The sequence below is a fragment of the Oncorhynchus mykiss genome, chromosome 12 (assembly GCF_057628025.1).
Source record: "Oncorhynchus mykiss isolate SJ-2025 chromosome 12, ASM5762802v1, whole genome shotgun sequence".
Taxonomy (NCBI): Eukaryota; Metazoa; Chordata; class Actinopteri; order Salmoniformes; family Salmonidae; genus Oncorhynchus; species Oncorhynchus mykiss.
The window spans coordinates 45,042,936-45,068,499 of NC_143033.1; the positions used below are offsets into that span (position 1 = coordinate 45,042,936).

Sequence of the window (25,564 nt, forward strand, 5' to 3'; positions counted from 1 at the left end):
TTGAACAGTTTTGAACAAATTAATTTCTTCAAAGTATAAGGAGGAGCAAAGAGAGAGAGGTAGCTATATTTTCTCATGTTTTTTCTTATTATTATTTTACCTGTCACACAGAATGTTTTGCAACTGTTTGGACTGATTAAGCCCCAGATCAGTTGGATGCAGGCAAGAGTGTGCAAGATGGTATTAAATGTGTCACTGTCTGTCACCTTGATTACTCCAATTTGATTTGATTTGGTGTGGAAAATTGTATTTGATGTATGTGTGTGTGTGTGTGTGTGTGTGTGTGTGTGTGTGTGTGTGTGTGTGTGTGTGTGTTGGGGTGTTGGGGATGTAGGTGATATTCATGTTATGGTGGTTTGGTGCTTTATTACATGTTGGGCTATTAGTGTGTGACATATACTGCTGTTATTATTCCCTTTTTACACTACTGAGACAAGCCAAACCGAGCTGTACTGGGATGGCATGGTTACGAATCCACTATAATTGCTGAATCTACGTAGCAAAGGTCAATGTGAAAAGAAAATATCCAAGCCAGATCAGTACGGTTTGGGATGGTCCTATATATGGTCCTGGTTATATCCTTCCTGTTTGGCCCTGTCCGGGGGTGTCCTCGGAGTGGGCCACAGTGTCTCCTGACCCCTCCTGTCTCAGCCTCCAGTATTTATGCTGCAGTAGTTTATGTGTCGGGGGGCTAGGGTCAGTTTGTTATATCTGGAGTACTTCTCCTGTCCTATTTGGTGTCCTGTGTGAATCTAAGTGTGCGTTCTCTAATTCTCTCCTTCTCTCTTTCTCTCTCTCGGAGGACCTGAGCCCTAGGACCATGCCCCAGGACTACCTGACATGATGACTCCTTGCTGTCCCCAGTCCACCTGGCTGTGCTGCTGCTCCAGTTTCAACTGTTCTGCCTTATTATTATTCGACCATGCTGGTCATTTATGAACATTTGAACATCTTGGCCATGTTCTGTTATAATCTCCACCCAGCACAGCCAGAAGAGGACTGGCCATCCCACATATGCTCTCTCTAATTCTCTCTTTCTTTCTCTCTCTCGGAGGACCTGAGCCCTAGGACTATGCCCCAGGAATACCTGACATGATGACTCCTTGCTGTCCCCAGTCCACCTGACTGTGCTGCTGCTCCAGTTTCAACTGTTCTGCCTTATTATTATTCGACCATGCTGGTCATTTATGAACATTTGAACATCTTGACCATGTTTTGTTATAATCTCCACCCGGCACAGCCAGAAGAGGACTGGCCACCCCACATAGCCTGGTTCCTCTCTAGGTTTCTTCCTAGGTTTTGGCCTTTCTAGGGAGTTTTTCCTAGCCACCGTGCTTCTACACCTGCATTGCTTGCTGTTTGGGGTTTTAGGCTGGGTTTCTGTACAGCACTTTGAGACATCAGCTGATGTACGAAGGGCTATATAAATAAATTTGATTTGATTTGATTTGATCCTATAGTGTGAATCAGGCATTGGTGTTGGGGGGTTGGTCCTCCTCACATCTAGGGTGCAGCGCTTGGTAGGGTTGAGCACCAGGAACCGGCGTAAGATCCCCTCGCAGTCGGTGGACATGTAGAAGGGCACGCGATACTTTCCCCTCAGGACGCGCTCACGAAGCTCCTATAGGATGCGATGGAGAGGAGAGGTCAAGGTAAAGGTCAGAGGTTAAGGGTTAGTGTCGGTGGACATGTAGAAAGGCACAAGAAACTTTTCCCTCAGGAAGTGCTCACGCAGCTCCTGTGGGCAGTGACAAACACACATGTTTTTAAGCACACGACGAACACACACTACACCTACACTGTCAAACACAGATCAAAAACACATTGCAAGCACACACCAAACATGTGTTGTCAAGCACACCAAATACATATGAAAACAGAAATTGTCAAACACACATCAAACACAACAGGCCAACCCAGACACATACCAACACAGACATATAGTACAGTAGAAATAAGACACCCATTGGACACTAAAAGTACTCTGCACAACGCTATAACCTAGGAAGCATTCGGATTACCAGCCACACAGACACACTGCCCCCACCTCTCCCCACACACGCGTATACAGCGTACACAGCATGTCTCCCAGACGCCAGACGTCCACCTCTAACAAACACACACCTTGAGGTTCTGCCCGTCGAAGGGCAGCGATCCTGACACCAGCGTGTACAGTATGACCCCCAGGCTCCAGACATCCACCTCGGGCCCGTCGTATTTCTTCCCCTGGAACAGTTCCGGGGCGGCGTAGGGTGGAGAGCCACAGAACGTGTCCAGCTTGTTGCCCAGTGTGAACTCGTTGCTGAAGCCGAAGTCGGCAATTTTGATGTTGGCGTTGGCATCCAGCAGGAGATTTTCGGCCTGGAGAAGGGACGGGGGAGGATAGGGAGAGGGTAGGGTAAGGGTAGGAAGAGAAGGAGGGAGGGGTGAAAGAAGGCATGGAGGAAAGGGATGGAGGGATGAAGGGAGGAGATGGAGGGGGAGAAAGAGAGCATGTCATATTGGATTTTAGGCTATAGGATATACACTGCTCAAAAGAAAAAGGGAACACTAAAATAACACATCCTAGATCTGAATGAATGAAATATTCTTATTAAATACTTTTTTCTTTACATAGTTGAATGTGCTGACAACAAAATCACACAAAAATTATCAATGGAAAACAAATGTATCAACCCATGGAGGTCTGGATTTGGAGTCACACTCAAAATGAAAGTGGAAAACCACACTACAGGCTGATCCAACTTTGATGTAATGTCCTTAAAACAAGTCAAAATGAGGCTCAGTAGTGTGTGTGGCCTCCACGTGCCTGTATGACCTCCCTGCAACGCCTGGGCATGCTCCTGATGAGGTGGCGGATGGTCTCCTGAGGGATCTCCTCCCAGACCTGGACTAAAGCATCCGCCAACTCCTGGACAGTCTGTGGTGCAATGGTGGATGGAGCGAGACGTGATGTCCCAGATGTGCTCAATTGGATTCAGGTCTGGGGAACGGGCGGGCCAGTCCATAGCATCAATGCCTTCCTCTTGCAGGAACTGCTTACACACTCCAGCCACATGAGGTCTAGCATTGTCTTGCATTAGGAGGAACCCAGGGCCAACCGCACCAGCATATGGTCTCACAAGGGGTCTGAGGATCTCATCTCGGTACGTAATGGCAGTCAGGCTACCTCTGGCGAGCACATGGAGGGCTGTGCGGCCCCCCAAAGAAATGCCACCCCACACCATGACTGACCCACCACCAAACCGGTCATGCTGGAGGATGTTGCAGGCAGCAGAACGTTCTCCACGGCGTCTCCAGACTGTCACGTCTGTCACATGTGCTCAGTGTGAACCTGCTTTCATCTGTGAAGAGCACAGGGCGCCAGTGGCAAATTTGCCAATCTTGGTGTTCTCTGGCAAATGCCAAATGTCCTGCACGGTGTTGGGCTGTAAGCACAACCCCCACCTGTGGATGTCGGGCCCTCATACCACCCTCATGGAGTCTGTTTCTGACCGTTTGAGCAGACACATGCACATTTGTGGCCTGCTAGAGGTCATTTTGCAGGGCTCTGGTAGTGCTCCTCCTGCTCCTCCTTGGCGGAGGTAGCGGTCCTGCTGCTGGGTTGTTTCCCTCCTACGGCCTCCTCCACGTCTCCTGATGTACTGGCCTGTCTCCTGGTAGCGCCTCCATGCTCTGGACACTACGCTGACAGACACAGCAAACCTTCTTGCCACAGCTCGCATTGATGTGCCATCCTGGATGAGCTGCACTACCTGAGCCTCTTGTGCGGTTTGTAGACTCCGTCTCATGCTACCACTAGAGTGAAAGCACCGCCAGCATTCAAAAGTGACCAAAACATCAGCCAGGAAGCATAGGAACTGAGAAGTGGTCTGTGGTCACCACCTGCAGAACCACTCCTTTATTGGGGGTGTCTTGCTAATTGCCTATAATTTCCACCTGTTGTCTATTCCATTTGCACAACAGCATGTGAAATTTATTGTCAATCAGTCTTGCTTCCTAAGTAGACAGTTTGATTTCACAGAAGTGTGATTGACTTGGAGTTACATTGTGTTGTTTAAGTGTTCCCTTTATTTTTTTGAGCAGTGTATTATAGATAAGTACATCGGAAACACTGGGAGAAGAAGTGACTCACATTCCGTCTGTCTGTGTTTATGTTCAAGGATGTAAATATCCAATAATAATCACAATACCTGTAAAACTTCAATTAATAGCCTAGGCGTTTATTTGCTTAAATCACGGAACACAACAGTCGCTTAGTAGAGACACACTTCTAGTTGAGCCAGGTGTATATTTCCTTATTGCGCAAAGCTTTTCCTCATTTGCATAGTTATTTGTTTAACACTCACTTCCCTCATTTTAATAAATGTCTTAATTTGCTGCACTCATGTGTTATTGTTTACACACACACATTTATTTTGTCTTAGTATGCCTCTATTAAAACCTTTTTTTTAATTCATTGACAATTATTCCCCTCTTTGACTGCATTTTTGGCAGTTTTAACTTTCGCCATTAGATATGTGTTTGTCCCACCTAGCTATTATAAGATGAATGCACTAACTGTAAGTAGCTCTGGATAAGAGTGTCTGCTAAATGTGACCCGTTTCAGGAAACTAGGCGTATATCGCAAGTCACGACTTCACAGGAGAGCCATTTTAACGTTTATTTTTATCAAAATGTGTTTTTTGGTAGAAATGCCTTCTGGAATATGTTAACTTTCATGTGCCTTGATAACAAACTTGTATGCCATCTGTAAATACAAATAAAATTGTTACATTACGAGCCTTATTGGTTAAGCCATGCCACAGAAAAAGTCAGAAACCTTCCCACTAGTAATGATTGGCTGAGATAATGAGCGGGCTGGACATCCCGAGAGAGGAGTTCCGATTGGTCTGCCATATAGAAGGCTTGTGTCTATTTAGCTGGTCAGTCTGTGTTGGTAATCCTGTCGAACGTGGCTTTAAAATGTTTTATTGTGTAGTGGAGCTGCATAAGTGTTGCTCTCCACTTTCAAGTTTTGAAATCAGTGGAATTAGAGTATGATAGCTAAAGAAATGGAGAAAACCCTTGCCTCTGGATTACATCTTCAAACTAAGGGCAACCGTGGCATGGTATCCATGACAGGGAGACGCGTCCATCATGTATGATGATGTATACAGGTAGGATAGTCTAGCGTCAGCTAGCTACATTTTCAGATATTACACATTTCTAATTTTGACAGAAAGTGGTTTCATTTCAAGCTATTGTGTACTGTTAACGTTAGCTTGGCACTATGTTCATTGTTGTTTAACTAGCTAACTTTAACTGGCTGGCTCGTTGGCTAACGTTACGTGATGTGTGTGATCTTACACGTTGTTAACCTAGCTAGGTTCATTGTTTACCTAGCTAGCTAGCTACATGTCTTAAGGCCGGTGTCAGTAAACGTCTGCAAAAAAGCGTAATGAAATTGTTGCCAGCAGAACTGGTTAGGATATTTCCATGTTATCCAGAGGTAAACAAATAATCAACCAGAGAGTCAAGTGTGCGCTCTGAACGCACCGAGAGCTAAACGAGATGGGTGGGGCTAAAGCTTAAGAGGGTGTGAATGGTGCTGAATGGGTATAGACAACAAAATAGCTCTTCACTAGATACCAAAACATTCAAAGGCCATTGTCTCAAAAGTGAGTTTACAAGCTTTTCAATCAAGCTCTATAGAATGTCCTCATTCTTACCTTCAAGTCTCGGTGGACAATGTTCTTCATGTGGCAGTAGTGGACAGCAGACACGATCTGGAGGACAGAGAGACAGGTTAGTAGACAGACGGACTGACAGACAAACAGACAAATAGACACAAAGACATACAGTTGAAGTCGGAAGTTTACATACACTTAGGTTCTACTCATTAAAACTTGTTTTTCAACCACTCCACAAATGTCTTGTTAACGAACAATATTTTTGGCAAGTTGATTAAGACATCTACTTTGTGCACGACACAAGTCATTTTCCAGCAATTGTTTACAGACAGATAATTTAACTTAGAATTCACTGTATCACAATTCCAGTGGGTCAGAAGTTCACATACACTAAGTTGACTGTGCCTTTAAACAGCTTGGAAAATTCCAGAAAATGAAGTCATGGCTTTAGAAGCTTCTGATAGGCTAATTGACATCATTTGAGTCAATTTGAGTCAATTGGAGGTGTACCTGTGGATGTATTTCAAGGCCTACCTTCAAACTCAGTGCCTCTTTGCTGGGAAAAATGGCAAAATCAAAAGAAATCAGCCAAGACCTGGTTCATCCTTGGGAGCAATTTCCAAACGCCTCAAGGTACCACATTCATCTGTACAAACAATAGTACGCAAGTATAAATCACCATGGGACCATGCAGCCGTCATTCCGCTCAGGAAGAAGAAGCGTTCTTTCTCCTAGTGATGGACGTACTTTTGTGCGAAAAGTGCAAATTAATCCCAGAACAACAGCAAAGGACCTTGTGAAGATTCTGGAGGAAACAGGTACAAAAGTATCTATATAAAGAGTAAAACGAGTCCTATATCCACATAACCTGAAAGGCCACTCAGCAAGGAAGAAGCCACTGCATCATGAGGAAGTAAAATGATGTGGATATATTGAAGCAACATCTCAAGACATCAGTTAAAGCTTGGTCGCAAATGGGTCTTCCAAATGGACAATGACCCCAAGCATACTTCCAAAGTTGTGGCAAAATGGCATAAGGACAACAAAGTCAAGGTATTGGGGTGGCCATCACAAAGCCCTGACCTCAATCCTATAGAACATTTGTGGGCAGAACTGAAAAGCGTGTGCGAGCAAGGAGGCCTACAAACCTGACTCAGTTACACCAGCTCTGTCTGGAGGAATGGGCCAAAATGTACCCAACTTATTGCGGGAAGCTCGTGGAAGGCTACCCGAAATGTTTGACCCAATTTAAACAATTTAAAGTCAATGCTACCAAATACTATTTGATTGTATGTAAACTTCTGACCCACCGGGAATGTGATGAAAGAAATAAAAGCTGAAATACATCATTCTCTCTGATATTATTCTGACATTTCACATTCTTAAAAGAAGGTGGTGATCCTAACTGACCTAAGGCAGGGAATTTTTACTATGATTAAATGTCAGGAAATGTGGAAAAACTGAGTTTAAATGTATTTGGCTAAGGTGTATGTAACCTTCCGACTTCAACTGTACATAGACAGACAGACAGACAGACAGACAGACAGACAGACAGACAGACAGACAGACAGACAGACAGACAGACAGACAGGTTAGCAGGCAGCCAGACAGACAGGTTAGCAGGCAGCCAGTCAGCTAGCAAGCCAAATGGAAAAGAAAGACAGAAAGACAAACAGAGCGGCAGACAAGACAGAGATGTACAGACGGACACAGATAGAAAGTTTAGCGGCCAGCCAGACAGTCAACTAGACAAAGACAGATAGACAGACAAACAGACAGACAGATAGGCAGTATAGACGGCCTACAGGTGTGTGAGGCACAGTGGTCGTCATACCTGCCGAAATTTGGCTCTGGCTTCAATCTCCTTCATTCTCCCATGAGATACGAGGTAGTCAAACACTTCACCTGAAAAAAAAGAAGAGTGGTCAACATGATGATGAAGGAGATATGTGACAAAATATGTTTCAATGCATTATAATGTACACTCAATCTTGCTTAAACACTTTCCTGGCTCCATATTCTACTCGTACTGTACTCGTATTGTACTCCATATTTTATTCTTAGAATATTCTGTATTTCCAACCATCATTAACAGTTATTAAACTAATATGTTTCCAGTAGCTAATATCAAAGGCCTAACAGTAATGTTGTCATGACAGAGACTGTGGGGCTGTGGCCTGCTGCCTCCTATATTCTATCCCAATGACATTTCATGCTGGTAGAAATATTTTCCCTGGCCACTAAAACCCCAGTCCTAAGCTATAAGCCTATTACCACACTCCCCCTTACATTTATCATATAATTTCATAGAACACCAAAGGTAAAATATGCAACATTATGTTGTGTTTACATACACATACAGTAGGAGTACGTAATGTACAACCGTTGCATTAGGTTGTGATTTTGAGTAATCTCCATTGGTTTATTTATACTTTTCCCCCTGTTAATCAAACACAAGCTAATCAGCCATTACGGAGAGACAGTAGCTAAGTCTATTGAAACAGACAGGAAGGCAGATGCACCCACCTCCACTGGCATACTCCATGATTAGATAAAGGGTCTTATCCGTCTCAATCACTTCGAACAGCTGCACTGTAGTAGGCAAAAATAAAATCAGATTAAAAAGAATAAATTAATAAAATCCCCTTTCATTAAAAAACACAAATCTCTGTCTCGGCCTGCTAAATACAGTGGTGCATGACGCCGGTCTTGTCTAATGGCATTAATTTTTTTTCATCTTTAGAAAATCCTGTTCCCTACCCCCCTTGCCAACCCAATCCTGGGCCCTCTATCCCCAACCCTGGGCCTACTGTAGCTAGCTACTGTATGTGCAAGTAGTGTAGTGTATCAGTCTATTAAACACAGTGAGAGGCTTAGACAAAAGCCTGCCATCTGGGTAGATGAGACAGGAATGGACCATTTAGACTACACATGTTATTACACTAGTATACAAACATTAAGATCACCTGCTCTTTCCATGACATAAACTGACCAGCTGAATCCAGATGAAAGCCATGATCACTTATTGATGTGATTTGTTAAATCCACGTCAATCAGTGTAAATGAAGGGGAGGAGACAGGTTAAAGTAGGATTTTTAATCCTTGAGACAATTAAGACATGGATTGTGCATGTGTGCCATTCAGAGGGTGAATGGGCAAGACAAAATATTTGAGTGCCTTTGAACGGGGTATGGTAGCAGGTGCCAGGAGCAAAAACTGCAACATATCAACATAAACAAACACACACATGCACACACACTCACACGCAAGAACACACGTACGTACGCACGCACAAACACACACATACTTACATAAAGTGTATTGAGAAAGTATTCAGGCCCATTGACTTTTTTCACATTTTGTTACATTACAGCCTTATTCTAAAATTGATGAAATTGTTTTCTTACCTAATCAATCTACAAACAATACCCCATAATGACAAAGCAAAAACAGGTTTTCAGAAATGTTTGCAAATTTATAAAATAAAAAAAACAGAAATATCACATTTACATAAGTATTCAGACCCTTTACTCAGTACTTTGTTCAAGCACCTTCAGCCGCGATTACAGCCTCGAGTCTTCTTGGGTATGTCATGTGCCTTTAACTGAGGAGTGGCTTCTGTCTGGCCACTCTACCGTAAAGGTCTGATTGGTGGAGTGCTGCAGAGATGGTTGTCCTTCTGGAAGGATCTCCCATCTCCACAGAGCAACTCTGGGGCTCTGTCAGAGTGACCATTGGGTTCTTGATTACCCCCTTGATCAAGGCCCTTCTCCCCCGATTGCTCAGTTTGGCCAGGCGGCCAGCTCTAGGAAGAATCTTGGTGGTTCCATTTAAGAATGATGGAGGCCACTGTGTTCTTGGGGACCTTCAATGCTGCAGAAATGTTTTGGTACCCTTCCCCAGATCTGTGCCTTGACACAAACCTGTCTCTGAGCTCTACGGACAATTCCTTTGACCTCATGGCTATGTGTTTGCTCTGACATGCACTGTCAACTGTGGGACCTTTATATAGACAGGTGTGTGCCTTTCCAAATCATGTCCAATCCATTTAATTTAACACAGGTGGACTCCAATCAAGTTGTAGAAACATCTCAAGGATGATCAATGGAAACAGGATCTACCTGAGCTCCATTTTGAGTCTCATAGCAAAAGGTCTGAATACTTATGTAAATAAGGTACTTCTGTTTGTGATTTTTAATACATTTGCCAAAATGTCTCAAAACCCATTTTTGCTTTGTCATTATGGGGTATTGTGTGTAGATTAACAAATTAATTTAATCAATTTTAGAATAAGGCTGTAACATCACAAAATATGGAAAAAGTCAAGGGGTCTGAATACTTTCCGAATGCACTGTATAACAGATTCTTAAATGTAGGCCCTTACCTATGTTTGGATGATTTAAACCTTTCATTATCCGAACCTCTCGAAAGAGCTGTGAAACGTAGAAGGAAGTGTGTTAGAAGTGAATAGAATACAAATAATATATTAATATGGGGTCTTGAACTGATAGTAGATGTTATAGCAATGTGTACAATTTGTTTTTTCAACATTTGCTGTAGGTCTACACTTTGTCATAAAGCAGAAGATTAAATTTGAACCATTCGTCTGGCTCATAATAACTTTAAGGCTCCTTAACATAAAGACCATCGTTGCAAATCAGCAGCAACTCCCCCACGTCATCTAGTCAGAATCAGAAAGAAGATAGCATGATAAGCTTTTCTATCCTCTTTCTTCAATCCTTCTCCTTATTCTATATGTCTCTCTCTCCCGGTTTCCTCCTTCTTCATTCAATCCCTTATTTTCTCAGGTTTTTCCTCTGGCAATGCCCAACGTCACTGTTGCCATAGCAACCCTGCTTCTCCAGCTGTGCCAGAGGGAATCACGGGATACGCCAATGTGTCTCGTCGTCGTTGTCAAGAAATCCCAGAATTCCACTGACCAAACACGCCCCAGCCCAATCGCTACCACAATCTCCCATCTGACCTACTGTCACTGATATACTACTAACAAACAGCATATAGGGTGAATTTACAGATACATTGGATTTGGTCAGTTGTATACCCATCTTGTGAGACTGCATAGCAGGCCAGGTTATGCTAATATGGGCTCTTTCATGTTTTCTGTATTGAGGATTTTCTCTAGACCACAGGTATGTAAAGTAACCTGCTATCATCGCTGGCCAATTGTAGAGCGCTCTCCCCTGTCCCTACCCAATCCCGGCCCTCTTTTGGCAATCTAGGCCCAATCCAATAGATAGCAAGTGTTTTCTCTGACAATGGCCCAATCACATTGTTTGGTCTCATGCAGCCACCCAATCAGTGTCCTCTCTCGCACAGTCGCCCAATCGAAGATAAGCGAGAGAATTGAGAAGGATTTATGAATGAAGGCATAGGCCTGCATATGATCACAGATCCTGGAAAGACATGCCATCCAGGCAAGAACATTGTAACTCAAGGGAAAGACATAGTAGCCATGAATTAGAACCTAGACAGTGGCCAGACGAAAGATCATCAATTTGAATGATCCTATACTGTATGTCCTCAAAGAGATAAAATGTACAACAGATCAAAACGAAAGGGAATAGGTCCAAATGTTATAAGATAGTAGGAGTCATAATTTAAAGCCTTATAGATTATATGTATAACATAATACATTCCTCACCATATGGAGAGTGAAGCTACATTTTTTATTTTTTTTTACTTTACTCATTATAGCATTTTGCATTTGAGATCAAATTATGAGGAGACAGTACATTATGCCACTTTTTATTTGAGGGTATTTTCATATCGGTTTTACCATTAAGCCACGAAAAGCACTTTATGTATCTACACAGCAAACCGGGGAACATTCCCAGAACATTTCCTAAGATTCTCATTAAGTTCTAGTTTTTATCATTAGGATGATAAAATCCCATTCAAAGAATGTTTTCGCTAACAATTATTACTTTTATTCATGTTTTTAATGAAATATTATTGGAATGTTCTCCTAACATTCACTAAAATGTTGATCAGATGTTACCACAGAACATTTACTTAAGGTTGTCTTTAGGTTAACAGGGAAAATAATAACACAATGTTCCGGTAATGTTCTTTAAACATACTGCCGCAACAAAATGCGGGAGCAATATAAGTGGTTACGGGAACATTCTGCTAATGTTGATGGATATGTTATTCAAACACCCATAAAAACCAGGAGGGATTATTCCTCATAAAGTTATAGTGTGACATTATAACATGATGGTTCTAATAAAGTTCCTTGAACATACTTCTGCAATAAAATGTTGGAGTTGTTAAAAAAACAATATTCAGCTAATGGTGATGGATTCCTAATAACACCAATAACAACAAACATGAAAAAATCCAGTAAATTTGTGTAATAATGTTGATGTAACATTATACGAAGTTACCAAACTTTTATACAAATGTAATTTCAATCTTCTTTTTTTATGCTATCTGAATTGATAGTTACAGTCTTGTCCCATTACTGCAACTCCTATATGGATTCGGGAGAGGTGAATGTCGAGAACCATGCGTCCTCTGAAACACGACCCTGCCAAGCCGCGCTGCTTCTTGACACACTGTTCGCTTAACCCGCACCAATGTGCACCAATGTGTCGGAGGACAACTGGCAACCGAAGTCAGGGTGCATGCGCCCAGCCCGCCACAAGGAGTCGCTAGAGTGCGATGGGACAAGGGCATCCAGGCTGGCCAAAACCTCCGATGCTGGGCCAAATGTGCATAGCCTCATGAGTCTCCAGGTCACGGCTGGCTGCGACACAGCCTGGGATTGAACCTGGGTCTGTAGTGACGCCTCACGCCCTGCGATGCAGTGCCTTAGACCTCTGTGCCACTCGGGAGGCCCTCACTTCAATCTTCTGACCATTATATTTTATTAGGGAATTGTCCAAACATAGCCATAGCTTTTTAAGAAATGTAGATAGATTTTAGGTACATGTGCCTCACCCTAATCATTTGGTATATTTTCCCCTTTTAATTTTGCCTACTGCTCTGACTTGGTGGTGCACATGTAGCCTATAACCTGTTTTAGAGAAATTAAATCATTGAATATTGTAAGAGCTTTCATTGTCTGCTTACATGCCCCCTTTATTTATCCTACAGTTCTGACTTGTTGTACAGGGAGAACACTGTAAAAATGGCCCTTGTTCTGAATTCTGTCGATGTACATTTCAAAAGTGCTGAACAAATAGTTATATTGACTACGTCCATCTTAGCTCGCTCATTAATTAATCAAAATTACTGCTTGCCTCTTATCCACTTGTCGTCCCCTTTTGCCATAGTTTGTACATTTCAATTGCCAGGGAGAGAACCTCTGTAGAACAAAGGGAGTCCTCCCGCCAATACAACCAAACGGTTGGAGTGGTTGAAGAACAATTATGTCAGATCAGTTGTGTTTTGGGATCCCATGAAGGACAGTATAAGAACATAACTGTATCTCTGAATGTGTATTCCCAGTGATCAGATTCACATCAAAATGTTGCTGATATGATTAAACATGAAACTATTTGTGAGAAGATGTAATGTGATGTTAGCCTTCTAAATGATATAATTGTTTTTTATATGAAGTCTTAGCCAAGTCATTGGCCACACCCACGTGAGCACAGATGTTACGTCGGGTCATGGAACGCCCCCCTTTTCCCAAAGAGAATAAAACCCACTTCTGACAAAATGTACATTAGACCAGAGAGCCAGGCACTGTAGCTACATGTTGGAATGGTTGGCAATTTAAATATAGACCAGACAGCGTGAAGCGGTGGCTACATGGCTGAGAAATGGTTTAAAGACTACAATACCAGGAAATGGTAAGAACCTCAAACTCTCGAGTGAAGAAGACTACACAGGAACATTCAGTCTGTTTAAATACGGTTAGCCTAGGAAACTCGAACCGAAGTATCTATTCTAGTAACCTCGACCAAGAACCACCGGGTGGCACTTCAAAAAAATCCATTCTAAAAGAACATTTCCATATCCAACGACCATAGAATGTCTGGAAGATACATTCTAACAGACAAAACCACAGACTTTCTTTCGAATTACACCCTAGACAGACCGGCGATATCAACAGAGAGACAACAAAGGCACACAATTGTAAATATATACAGTGGTTCCTCCATTAAAAGTTGTGAGCTTGCACCGCGGGACTTAGAGCTACCCAGCGTCACGACTTCATTGCTCCAGACCACCACAAGGGGAAGTTAGAGCACTCATTATGCATTTGGGTCCCAAGGTTTTTATATGACCAAACATATTGAGTGGTTTCAATGACGATATTTGACGCGAGTCACCCGTCCTTGGGCAAAGCTGGCTAACAAAATGTACAATTTAGAGGAATATGTTAGTTTTTTTTATAACCTTTATTTAACTAGGCAAGTCAGTTAAGAACAAATTCTTATTTTCAATGACGGCCTAGGAACAGTGTACCTTGCCAGCTCGGGGGTTTACCAGCTCCGGTTACTAGTCCAACGCTCTAACCACTAGCCTACCCTGCCGCCTAGTTAATGTAGAGAAAAAGGTTTGTGCATATTTGTCATAAAGTTAATTTACGAAAATCGCTATTTAGCAAGTTATCTGACTAGCTAACATTAGCCAGCTAGCTAGTGTTGGGAGAATGAATTTGTAATTCGTGTTGTTTAATGTTTTAGGGACTCCTGAGAAAACCAGCAAACCAGGCTGTCGTCTTGTGAAACAGTGGATGTAAAGAATCTATCTAGCTAAAGCATTTACTGCAAATTGAATGCACAATTGTGTAAGCTTGCCTTGCAACATAGCTAAGTATTTACTTGCTTATTGTGTAGTGGAGGATAAAAATAACTGCATGACTATGGATGTGTAGCTAGCTACAGTATGTAGCTGATCTGTGTATGGACCCTAAAACGTTTGGTATGAATATTAGTTTAGAACCTATCTATGAACCTCAGCTATCATAGTTGTTGTATCAACTTCAAGTCTGAATGGCATTAATGAAGCCTATGTGTAACCGGTGTGAAATAGCTAGCTAGTTATCGGGGTGCGCTCTAATAGCGTTTCAATCGTTGACGTCACTCGCTCTGAGACCTTGAAGTAGTTGTTCCCCTTGCTCTGCAAAAGCTGTGGCTGTACTTTTTTCTTTACATAGTTGAATGTGCTGACAACAAAATCACACAAAAATTATCAATGGAAAACAAATGTATCAACCCATGGAGGTCTGGATTTGGAGTCACACTCAAAATTAAAGTGGAAAACCACACTACATGTTATGGTGCGTGAATGAGGACCCAAAAGCGAATTAACAAACAGAGTACTTTAATGACGAACATACGTGGGCTCAGATGGACAGGTAGATTCCGACAGGACAGGACAAGGTTGCAGCACACACGATGATAGTCTGGTTCAGGCATGAGACACACAAACAAACAAACAAGAATCCGACAAGGACAGGAGCAGAAACAGAGAGAGATATAGGGACCTAATCAGAGGGAAAAAGGGAACAGGTGGGGAACGGGGTGAATGGGTAATTAGGAGGAGACAAGGCACAGCTGGGGAAAAGAGGGGGAGAAAAGGTAACATAACAACGACCAGCAGAGGGAGACAGGGTGAAGGGAAAGGACAGAGACAAGACAACATGACAGTACCCCCCCACTCACCGAGCGCCTCCTGGCGCACTCGAGGAGGAAGCCTGGCGGCAACGGAGGAAATCATCGATCAGCGCACGGTCCAGCACGTCCCGAGAGGGAACCCAACTCCTCTCCTCAGGACCGTACCCCTCCCAATCTACTAGGTACTGATGACCACGGCCCCGAGGACGCATGTCCAAAATCCTACGGACCCTGTAGATGGGTGCGCCCTCGACAAGGATGGGGGGGGGGGGGGGAAGACGAGCGGGGGCGCGAAGAACGGGCTTGACACAGGAGACATGGAAGACCGGGTGGACGCGACGAAGATATCGCGGCAGAAGAAGTCGCACTGCGACAGGGTTAATGATTTGAGAAATACGGAACGGACCAATGAACCGCGGGGTCAACTTGCGAGAAGCGGTCTTAAGGGGAAGGTTCTGAGTGGAGAGCCAAACTCTCTGACCGCGACAATATCTAGGACTCTTAGTTCTACGCTTATTAGCAGCTCTCACAGTCTGCGCCCTATAACGGCAAAGTGCAGACCTGACCCTCTTCCAGGTGCGCTCGCAACGTTGGACAAAAGCCTGAGCGGAGGGGACGCTGGACTCGGCGAACTGAGATGAGAACAGCGGAGGCTGGTACCCGAGGCTACTCTGAAAAGGAGATAGCCCTGTCGCAGACGAAGGAAGCGAGTTGTGGGCGTATTCTGCCCAGGGGAGCTGTTCTGACCAAGACGCAGGGTTGCGAAAAGAAAGACTGCGTAAGATGCGACCAATAGTCTGATTGGCCCGTTCTGCTTGACCGTTAGACTGGGGGTGAAAGCCGGAAGAGAGACTGACGGAAGCCCCAATCAAACGGCAAAACTCCCTCCAAAATTGAGACGTGAATTGCGGACCTCTGTCCGAAACGACGTCTGACGGAAGGCCATGAATTCTGAAAACATTCTCGATGATGATTTGTGCCGTCTCTTTAGCAGAAGGAAGCTTAGCAAGGGGAATAAAATGAGCCGCCTTAGAGAACCTGTCGACAACCGTAAGAATAACAGTCTTCCCCGCTGACGAAGGCAGTCCGGTGACAAAATCTAAGGCGATGTGAGACCACGGTCGAGAGGGAATGGGAAGCGGCCTGAGACGGCCGGCAGGAGGGGAGTTACCGGACTTAGTCTGCGCGCAGACCGAACAAGCAGCCACGAAACGACGCATGTCATGCTCCCGGGTGGGCCACCAAAAACGCTGGCGAATGGAAGCAAGCGTACCCCGAACGCCAGGGTGGCCGGCTAACTTGGCAGAGTGAGCCCACTGAAGAACGGCCAGACGAGTAGGAACGGGAACGAAAAGAAGGTTCCTAGGACAAGCGCGCGGCGACGGAGTGTGAGTGAGCGCTTGCTTTACCTGCCTCTCAATTCCCCAGACAGTCAACCCGACAACACGCCCCTCAGGGAGAATCCCCTCGGGGTCAGTGGAGGCTACTGAAGAACTGAAGAGACGAGATAAAGCATCAGGCTTGGTGTTCTTAGAGCCCGGACGATAAGAAATCACGAACTCGAAACGAGCGAAAAACAGCGCCCAACGCGCCTGACGCGCATTAAGTCGTTTGGCAGAACGGATGTACTCAAGGTTCCTATGGTCAGTCCAAACGACAAAAGGAACGGTCGCCCCCTCCAACCACTGTCGCCATTCGCCTAGGGCTAACCGGATGGCGAGCAGTTCGCGGTCTCCCACATCATAGTTACGTTCCGACGGGGACAGGCGATGAGAAAAATACGCGCATGGGTGGACCTTGTCGTCAGAGAGGGAGCGCTGAGAAAGAATGGCTCCCACGCCCACCTCTGACGCGTCAACCTCGACAACGAACTGTCTAGAGACGTCAGGTGTAACAAGGATAGGAGCGGATGTAAAACGATTCTTGAGGAGATCAAAAGCTCCCTGGGCGGAAACGGACCACTTAAAGCACGTCTTGACAGAAGTAAGGGCTGTGAGAGGAGCTGCCACCTGACCGAAATTACGGATGAAACGACGATAGAAGTTCGCGAAGCCGAGAAAGCGCTGCAGCTCGACGCGTGACTTAGGAGCGGGCCAATCAATGACAGCTTGGACCTTAGCGGGATCCATCTTAATGCCTTCAGCGGAAATAACAGAACCGAGAAATGTGACGGAGGAGGCATGAAAAGTGCACTTCTCAGCCTTCACAAAAAGACAATTCTCTAAAAGGCGCTGGAGGACACGTCGAACGTGCTGAAGATGAATCTGGAGTGACGGTGAAAAAATCAGGATATCGTCAAGGTAAACGAAAACAAAGATGTTCAGCATGTCTCTCAGGACATCATTGACTAATGCCTGAAAGACAGCTGGAGCGTTAGCGAGGCCGAAAGGAAGAACCCGGTATTCAAAGTGCCCTAACGGAGTGTTAAACGCCGTCTTCCACTCGTCCCCCTCCCTGATGCGCACGAGATGGTAAGCGTTACGAAGGTCCAACTTAGTGAAAAACCTGGCTCCCTGCAGGATCTCGAAGGCTGAAGACATAAGAGGAAGCGGATAACGATTCTTAACTGTTATGTCATTCAGCCCTCGATAATCTATGCAGGGGCGCAGAGACCCGTCCTTCTTCTTGACAAAAAAAAACCCCGCTCCGGCGGGAGAGGAGGAGGGGACTATGGTACCGGCGTCAAGAGCTACAGACAAATAATCCTCGAGAGCCTTACGTTCGGGAGCCGACAGAGAGTATAGTCTACCCCGGGGGGGAGTGGTTCCCGGAAGGAGATCAATACTACAATCATACGACCGGTGTGGAGGAAGAGAGGTGGCCCTGGACCGACTGAACACCGTGCGCAGATCGTGATATTCCTCCGGCACCCCTGTCAAATCACCAGGCTCCTCCTGTGAAGAAGAGACAGAGGAAACAGGAGGGATAGCAGACATTAAACATTTCACATGACAAGAGACGTTCCAGGAGAGGATAGAATTACTAGACCAATTAATGGAAGGATTATGACAAACTAGCCAGGGATGGCCCAAAACAACAGGTGTAAAAGGTGAACGAAAAATCAAAAAAGAAATGGTTTCGCTATGATTACCAGAAACAGTGAGGGTTAAAGGTAGCGTCTCACGCTGAATCCTGGGGAGAGGACTACCATCCAGGGCGAACAAGGCCGTGGACTCCCTTAACTGTCTGAGAGGAATGTCATGTTCCCGAGCCCAGGTCTCGTCCATAAAACAGCCCTCCGCCCCAGAGTCTATTAAGGCACTGCAGGAAGCTGACGAACCGGTCCAGCGTAGATGGACCGACAAGGTAGTGCAGGATCTTGAAGGAGAGACAGGAGTAGTAGCGCTCACCAGTAGCCCTCCGCTTACTGATGAGCTCTGGCTTTTACTGGACATGAAGTGACAAAATGACCAGCAGAACCGCAATAGAGACAGAGGCGGTTGGTGATTCTCCGTTCCCTCTCCTTAGTCGAGATGCGGATACCTCCCAGCTGCATAGGCTCAGCTCCCGAGCCGGCAGAGGAAGATGGTAGTGATGCGGAGAGGGGGGCAACGGAGAACGCGAGCTCCTTTCCACGAGCTCGGTGACGAAGATCAACCCGTCGCTCAATGCGAATAGCGAGTTCAATCAAGGAATCCACGCTGGAAGGAACCTCCCGGGAGAGAATCTCATCCTTTACCTCTGCGCGGAGACCCTCCAGAAGACGAGCGAGCAAAGCCGGCTCGTTCCAGCCACTGGAGGCAGCAAGAGTGCGAAACTCAATAGAGTAGTCTGTTATGGATCGATTGCCTTGACATAGGGAAGACAGGGCCCTGGAAGCCTCCTCCCCAAAAACAGATCGATCAAAAACCCGTATCATCTCCTCCTTAAAGTCCTGATACTGGTTAGTACACTCAGCCCTTGCCTCCCAGATTGCCGTGCCCCACTCACGAGCCCGTCCAGTAAGGAGAGATATGACGTAGGCGACACGAGCAGTGCTCCTGGCGTAAGTGTTGGGCTGGAGAGAAAACACAATATCACACTGGGTGAGGAACGAGCGGCATTCAGTGGGCTCCCCAGAGTAACACGGCGGGTTATTGATTCTGGGCTCCGGAGATTCGAAAGCCCTGGAAGTGGCCGGTGGATCGAGGCGGAGATGGTGAACCTGTTCTGTGAGGTTGGAGACTTGGGTGGCCAGGGTCTCAACGGCATGTCGAGCAGCAGACAATTCCTGCTCGTGTCTGCCTAGCATCGCTCCCTGGATCTCGACGGCTGAGTGGAGAGGATCCGAAGTCGCTGGGTCCATTCTTGGTCGGATTCTTCTGTTATGGTGCGTGAATGAGGACCCAAAAGCGAATTAACAAACAGAGTACTTTAATGACGAACATACGTGGGCTCAGATGGACAGGTAGATTCCGACAGGACAGGACAAGGTTGCAGCACACACGATGATAGTCTGGTTCAGGCATGAGACACACAAACAAACAAACAAGAATCCGACAAGGACAGGAGCAGAAACAGAGAGAGATATAGGGACCTAATCAGAGGGAAAAAGGGAACAGGTGGGGAACGGGGTGAATGGGTAATTAGGAGGAGACAAGGCACAGCTGGGGAAAAGAGGGGGAGAAAAGGTAACATAACAACGACCAGCAGAGGGAGACAGGGTGAAGGGAAAGGACAGAGACAAGACAACATGACACTACAGGCTGATCCAACTTTGATGTAATGTCCTTAAAACAAGTCAAAATGAGGCTCAGTAGTGTGTGTGGCCTCCACGTGCCTGTATGACCTCCCTGCAACGCCTGGGCATGCTCCTGATGAGGTGGCGGATGGTCTCCTGAGGGATCTCCTCCCAGACCTGGACTAAAGCATCCGCCAACTCCTGGACAGTCTGTGGTGCAACGTGGCGTTGGTGGATGGAGCGAGACATGATGTCCCAGATGTGCTCAATTGGATTCAGGTCTGGGGAACGGGCGGGCCAGTCCATAGCATCAATGCCTTCCTCTTGCAGGAACTGCTTACACACTCCAGCCACATGAGGTCTAGCATTGTCTTGCATTAGGAGGAACCCAGGGCCAACCGCACCAGCATATGGTCTCACAATGGGTCTGAGGATCTCATCTCGGTATCTAATGGCAGTCAGGCTACCTCTGGCGAGCACATGGAGTGCTGTGTGGCCCCCCAAAGAAATGCCACCCCACACCATGACTGACCCACCGCCAAACCGGTCATGCTGGAGGATGTTGCAGGCAGCAGAACGTTCTCCACGGCTTCTCCAGACTCTGTCACGTCTGTCACATGTGCTCAGTGTGAACCTGCTTTCATCTGTGAAGAGCACAGGGAGTCAGTGGTGAATTTGCCAAACTTGGTGTTCTCTGGCAAATGCCAAACGTCCTGCACGGTGTTGGGCTGTAAGCACAACCCCCACCTGTTGATGTCGGGCCCTCATACCACCCTCATGGAGTCTGTTTCTGACCGTTTGAGCAGACACAAGAACATTTGTCGCCTGCTGGAGGTCATTTTGCAGGGCTCTGGCAGTGCTCCTCCTGCTCCTCCTTGCACAAAGGCGGAGGTAGCGGTCCTGCTGTTGGGTTGTTTCCCTCCTAAGGCCTCCTCCACGTCTCCTGATGTACTGGCCTGTCTCCTGGTAGCGCTTTCATGCTCTGGACACTACGCTGACATACACAGCAAACCTTCTTGCCACAGCTCGAATTGATGTTCCATTCTGGATGAGCTGCACTACCTGAGCCACTTGTGTGGGTTGAAGACTTCGTCTCATGCTACCACTAGAGTGAAAGCACCGCCAGCATTCAAAAGTGACCAAAACATCAGCCAGGAAGCATAGGAACTGAGAAGTGGTCTGTGGTCACCACCTGCAGAACCACTCCTTTATTGGGGGTGTCTTGCTAATTGCCTATAATTTCCACCTGTTGTCTATTCCATTTGCACAACAGCATGTGAAATGTATTGTCAATCAGTGTTGCTTCCTAAGTGGACAGTTTGATTTCACAGAAGTGTGATTTACTTGGAGTTACATTGTGTTGTTTAAGTGTTCCCTTTATTTTTTTGAGCAGTGTACTTCCAATGAGTTTGCAGAGTCACAAGCTTTACGCAGTCATTGTGTGCAATGGATATGGGACCAAACATGGGGCCAAATATTCAACTATAATACACTATAATGGAAAACTGTATGTAATACAGTAATTTTTGGTATTGTCAACATCCACATTCTCTGAAACTTTTTACTGCAACATACTGTAAATTGTGACCGAGTGGCTCGATTCGGTCTCATGAATTTTGAATGGTGTTTTGTATATTGGATAAAAGTAGAGGCTCAGAGCTACAAAATTGTATTTTCATCTCAAATCCAAAATACTGGAGTATAGAGACAAAATAATAAAAAATTGCTTCACTGCCTAAATACATACAGTATGGTGAGGACTGTATGCCATTTAGAAAAATATTTTTATCCAAAGTGACATACAGTCATGCGTGCAGACATTTCAGTATGGGTGGCCCCAGCAGGAATCAAACTCACTATGATGACACTAGGAGCTCATAGAGACTCAAATCCTGATCCTGACTCATGTCGATGTCATTAATCCACATACTGTATGAGATGGTCCCATAGTCAAGCAAAATCATGATGTGAAGCTGAACGTAACAGACGTTCTCCCAGTCCAGCACTATCTTCCCCACATACTGTACATACACACAGCACCATTATGAACAATTACTTCATCCTTGATTGGCTCTTTCCGGTCTGTTCACTTCATGCCCCCCGGCATGTGTGACGCCACAGAGCCAGGAGGGGGGGGGGGGGGGAGAGAGAGAGAGAGAGAGAGAGAGAGAGAGAGAGAGAGAGAGAGAGAGAGACAGAGAGAGAGAGAGAGAGAGACAGAGAGAGAGAGAGAGAGAGAGAGCATATACATGCTCTGAGCCCATCTACAGAGCAGCCCGGGCCTCTGACTAATGCATGAGGGGGGTTATGAGTCAATGTTACCATGTGCAGAAAAAGTATTCAGACCCCTTTACTTTTACAAATGTTGTTACGTTACAGCCTTATTCTGAAATTGATTAAATAGATACAAATCCTCTTCAATCTACACACAATACCCCATAATGGCAAAGTGAAAACAGTTTTATATTTAAATGTTTGCTAATTTAAAAAAAAAATTCCAACTTATATATCTTATTTACATAAGTATTCAGACCCTTTTCTATGAGACTTGATATTTATCTCAGGTGCATCTTGTTTCCCAAAATGTTTTAAATGTGCAAACATTTCTACAAACCAGTTTTTGCTTTGTCATTATGGGGTATTGTGTGGAGATTGATGAGGGGGAAAAATGATTTAATCCATTTTAGAATATGGCTGTTAGCTAACAAAATGTGGAAAAAGTCAAAGGGTCTGAATACTTTCCGAATGCACTGTATACAATGCCTTGCGAAAGTATTCGGCCCCCTTGAACTTTGCGACCTTTTGCCACATTTCAGGCTTCAAACATAAAGATATAAAACTGTATTTTTTTTGTGAAGAATCAACAACAAGTGGGACACAATCATGAAGTGGAATGACATTTATTGGATATTTCAAACTTTTTTAACAAATCAAAAACTGAAAAATTGGGCGTGCAATATTGTTTCACAGAACTGTGATTGACTTGGAGTTACATTGTGTTGTTTAAGTGTTCCCTTTATTTTTTTGAGCAGTGTATATATATATATATATATGTATATATGAACAATGCAAAGGAGCAAGATAAATAAATAAATACAGTATGGGGATGAGGTAGTTGGATGGGCTATTTACAGATGGGCTATGTACAGGTGCAGTGATCTGTGAGCTGCTCTGACAGCTGGTGCTTAAAGCTAGTGAGGGAGATATGAGTCTCCAGCTTCAGTGATTTTTGCAGCTCCTTTTAGTCATTGGCAGCAGAGAACTGGAAGGAAAGGCGGCCAAAGGAAGAATTGGCTTTGGGGGTAACCAGTGAGATATACCTGCTGGAGCGGGTGCTAGGGGTGGGTGCTGCTATGGTGACCAGTGAACTGAGATAAGGTGGGGCTTTACCTAGCAGAGACTTGTAGATGACGTGGAGCCAGTGGGTTTGGCGACCAGTATGAAGCGAGGGCCAGCAAACGAGAGAGTACAGGTCGCAGTGGTGGATAGTATATGGGGCTTTGGTGACAAAATGGATGGCCCTGTGATAGACTGCATCCAATTTGTTGAGTAGAGTGGTGGAGTCCATTTTGTAAATGACATCGCCGAAGTTGAGGATTGGTAGGATGGTCAGTTTTACAAGGGTATGATTGGCAGCATGAGTGAAGGATGCTTTTTTGCAAAGTAGGAAGATTCAAGATTTAATTTTGGATTGGAGATGCTTAATGTGAGTCTGGAAGGAGAGTTTACAGTCTAACCAGACACCTAGGTATTTGTAGTTGTCAGAACCGTCCAGAGTAGTGATGCTGGACGGGCGGGCAGGTGCGGGCAGCGATCGGTTGGAGAGCATGCATTTAGTTTTACTTGCATTAAAGAGCAGTTGGAGGCCACGGGAGGAGAGTTGTATGGCATTGAATGCTCGTCTGGAGGTTAGTTAGCACAGTGTCCAAAGAAGGGCCAGAGGTATACAGAATGGTGTCGTCTGCATAGAGGTGGATCAGAGAATCACCAGCAGCAAGAGCGACATCATTGATGTATACAGAGAAGAGAGTCGGCCGATTTGACACACTGAACTCTATCAGAGAAGTAGTTGGTGAACCAGGCAAGGCAATCATTTGAGAAACCAAGGCTGTTGAGTCTGCCGATAAAAATGTGGTAATTGACAGAGTCGAAAGCCTTGTCCAGGTCAATGAATATGGCTGCACAGTAATGTCTCTTATCGATGGCGGTTATGATATCGTTTAGGACTTTGAGCGTGACTGAGGTGCAGCCATGACCATCTCTGAAACAAGATTGCATAGCGGAGAAGGTACGGTGGGATTCGAAATGGTCGGTAATCTGTTTGTTAACTTGGCTTTTGAAGACCTTAGAAAGGTAGGGTAGGATAGATATAGGTCTATAGCAGTTTGGGTCTAGAGTGTCATGACTGTGGCAGCTTTCCAATCTTTGGGAATCTCAGACGATACGAAAGAGAGGTTGAACAGGCTAGTGATAGGGGTTGCAACAATTTCAGCAGATCATTTTAGAACGATAGGGTCCAGATTGTCTAGCCCGGCTGATTTGTAGGGGTCCTGGTAGGAGAGAGGTTGGTCGGGAAGGATGGGTGGGCATATAACGTGAACATTTAGCAACCCAAAGGCTGTGTGTTCGAATCTGGATAACTTTAGAATTTGAACAAATTAGCTACTTTGCAACTCATTATTACTTTTGAGCTAATTTTCAACCACTTAGTATGTTAGCTAACCCTTCCCCTAACCATAACCCTTTAAACTAACTCCTAAACCTAGCCCTTTAACTACTTAGCTAGTATGTTATCTAGCCCTAACATTAACCCCTAACGCCTAAACCTAACCTTAACCTCTAACCCCAACCTTAACCCCTAGCCAAGCTAACGTTAGCCACCTAGCTAGCCTAGCTAACATTTTAAAAAATGAATTTGTGTAATGTACATGAATGTGTTATGAAGAAAGAAAATCATGTAATACACACAAAATGCGTTGTGATGAAAAGCATGTAATACACACTAAAATGTGGACTTTTTTCTGTGCCTGTCACAAATTTCAAATCAGTCATTTGTGTCTATTTCACATTAATCTGTGATAGTGTGTTGGGGTAAGGAGGGCATTTATTATGCATTTATTAAGTGTTCATTAAGCGTTTATTAAGGTCGTGTCCACTGTGACTGATGAAACACAGATTGATTTTTTTTAAAGTAAATTGCCAAGACTCACCTTTTGTAGGCTGGTTGGATTCAACTGAGTTTTGTCAATTATTTTTATTGCAACCTGGAGGAGACATGAGGATAACTTTTTACAACATTTTACAAAAAAAGCACAATGAGAAGATGAAAACAACCCAGTAGTACAACATAGCTTTCTCCAACAAGCTTCAAGTAATGAAGATTAATATCCCTATTCACATTCATTATTTTCCTATCCATGGCCAGACGCCCCAGAACCAATGTCCCACTTCTTTAGTTCCCCATTCCAGTCAAACCTATCCCTATTCCTCCCAACCCTCTATTTTAGCATTGCACCCATCTATACTCTAATCATTGACCCCAGGAAGACAAGGGGTTGCTTAGGCCAAAGATAATGGGGAACCATCTGAATAAAGAAGAACCACAACTACAGATCCCCCTCCATCCACTTCCTACCCCC

General features: G+C 44.9%; 1 protein-coding gene across 6 annotated transcripts in view; it reads right to left on the reverse strand.

Annotated features, from left to right (window-relative positions):
* LOC110537653 (MAP/microtubule affinity-regulating kinase 4) overlaps positions 1–25,564 on the reverse strand; it is a 54,692-nt gene that overhangs the window by 21,316 nt on the left and 7,812 nt on the right. For all 6 annotated transcript variants that reach the window (XM_021623858.3, XM_090192554.1, XM_090192553.1 and 3 more), the window contains exons 3-9: positions 25,136–25,189; positions 10,057–10,105; positions 8,199–8,264; positions 7,507–7,577; positions 5,712–5,768; positions 2,125–2,361; positions 1,502–1,621 (exon numbers count right to left, since the gene is read on the reverse strand). In XM_021623858.3, coding sequence (XP_021479533.2) covers positions 1,502–1,621; positions 2,125–2,361; positions 5,712–5,768; positions 7,507–7,577; positions 8,199–8,264; positions 10,057–10,105; positions 25,136–25,189 — 654 coding nt within the window. The remainder of the gene's footprint in view (positions 1–1,501; positions 1,622–2,124; positions 2,362–5,711; positions 5,769–7,506; positions 7,578–8,198; positions 8,265–10,056; positions 10,106–25,135; positions 25,190–25,564) is intronic.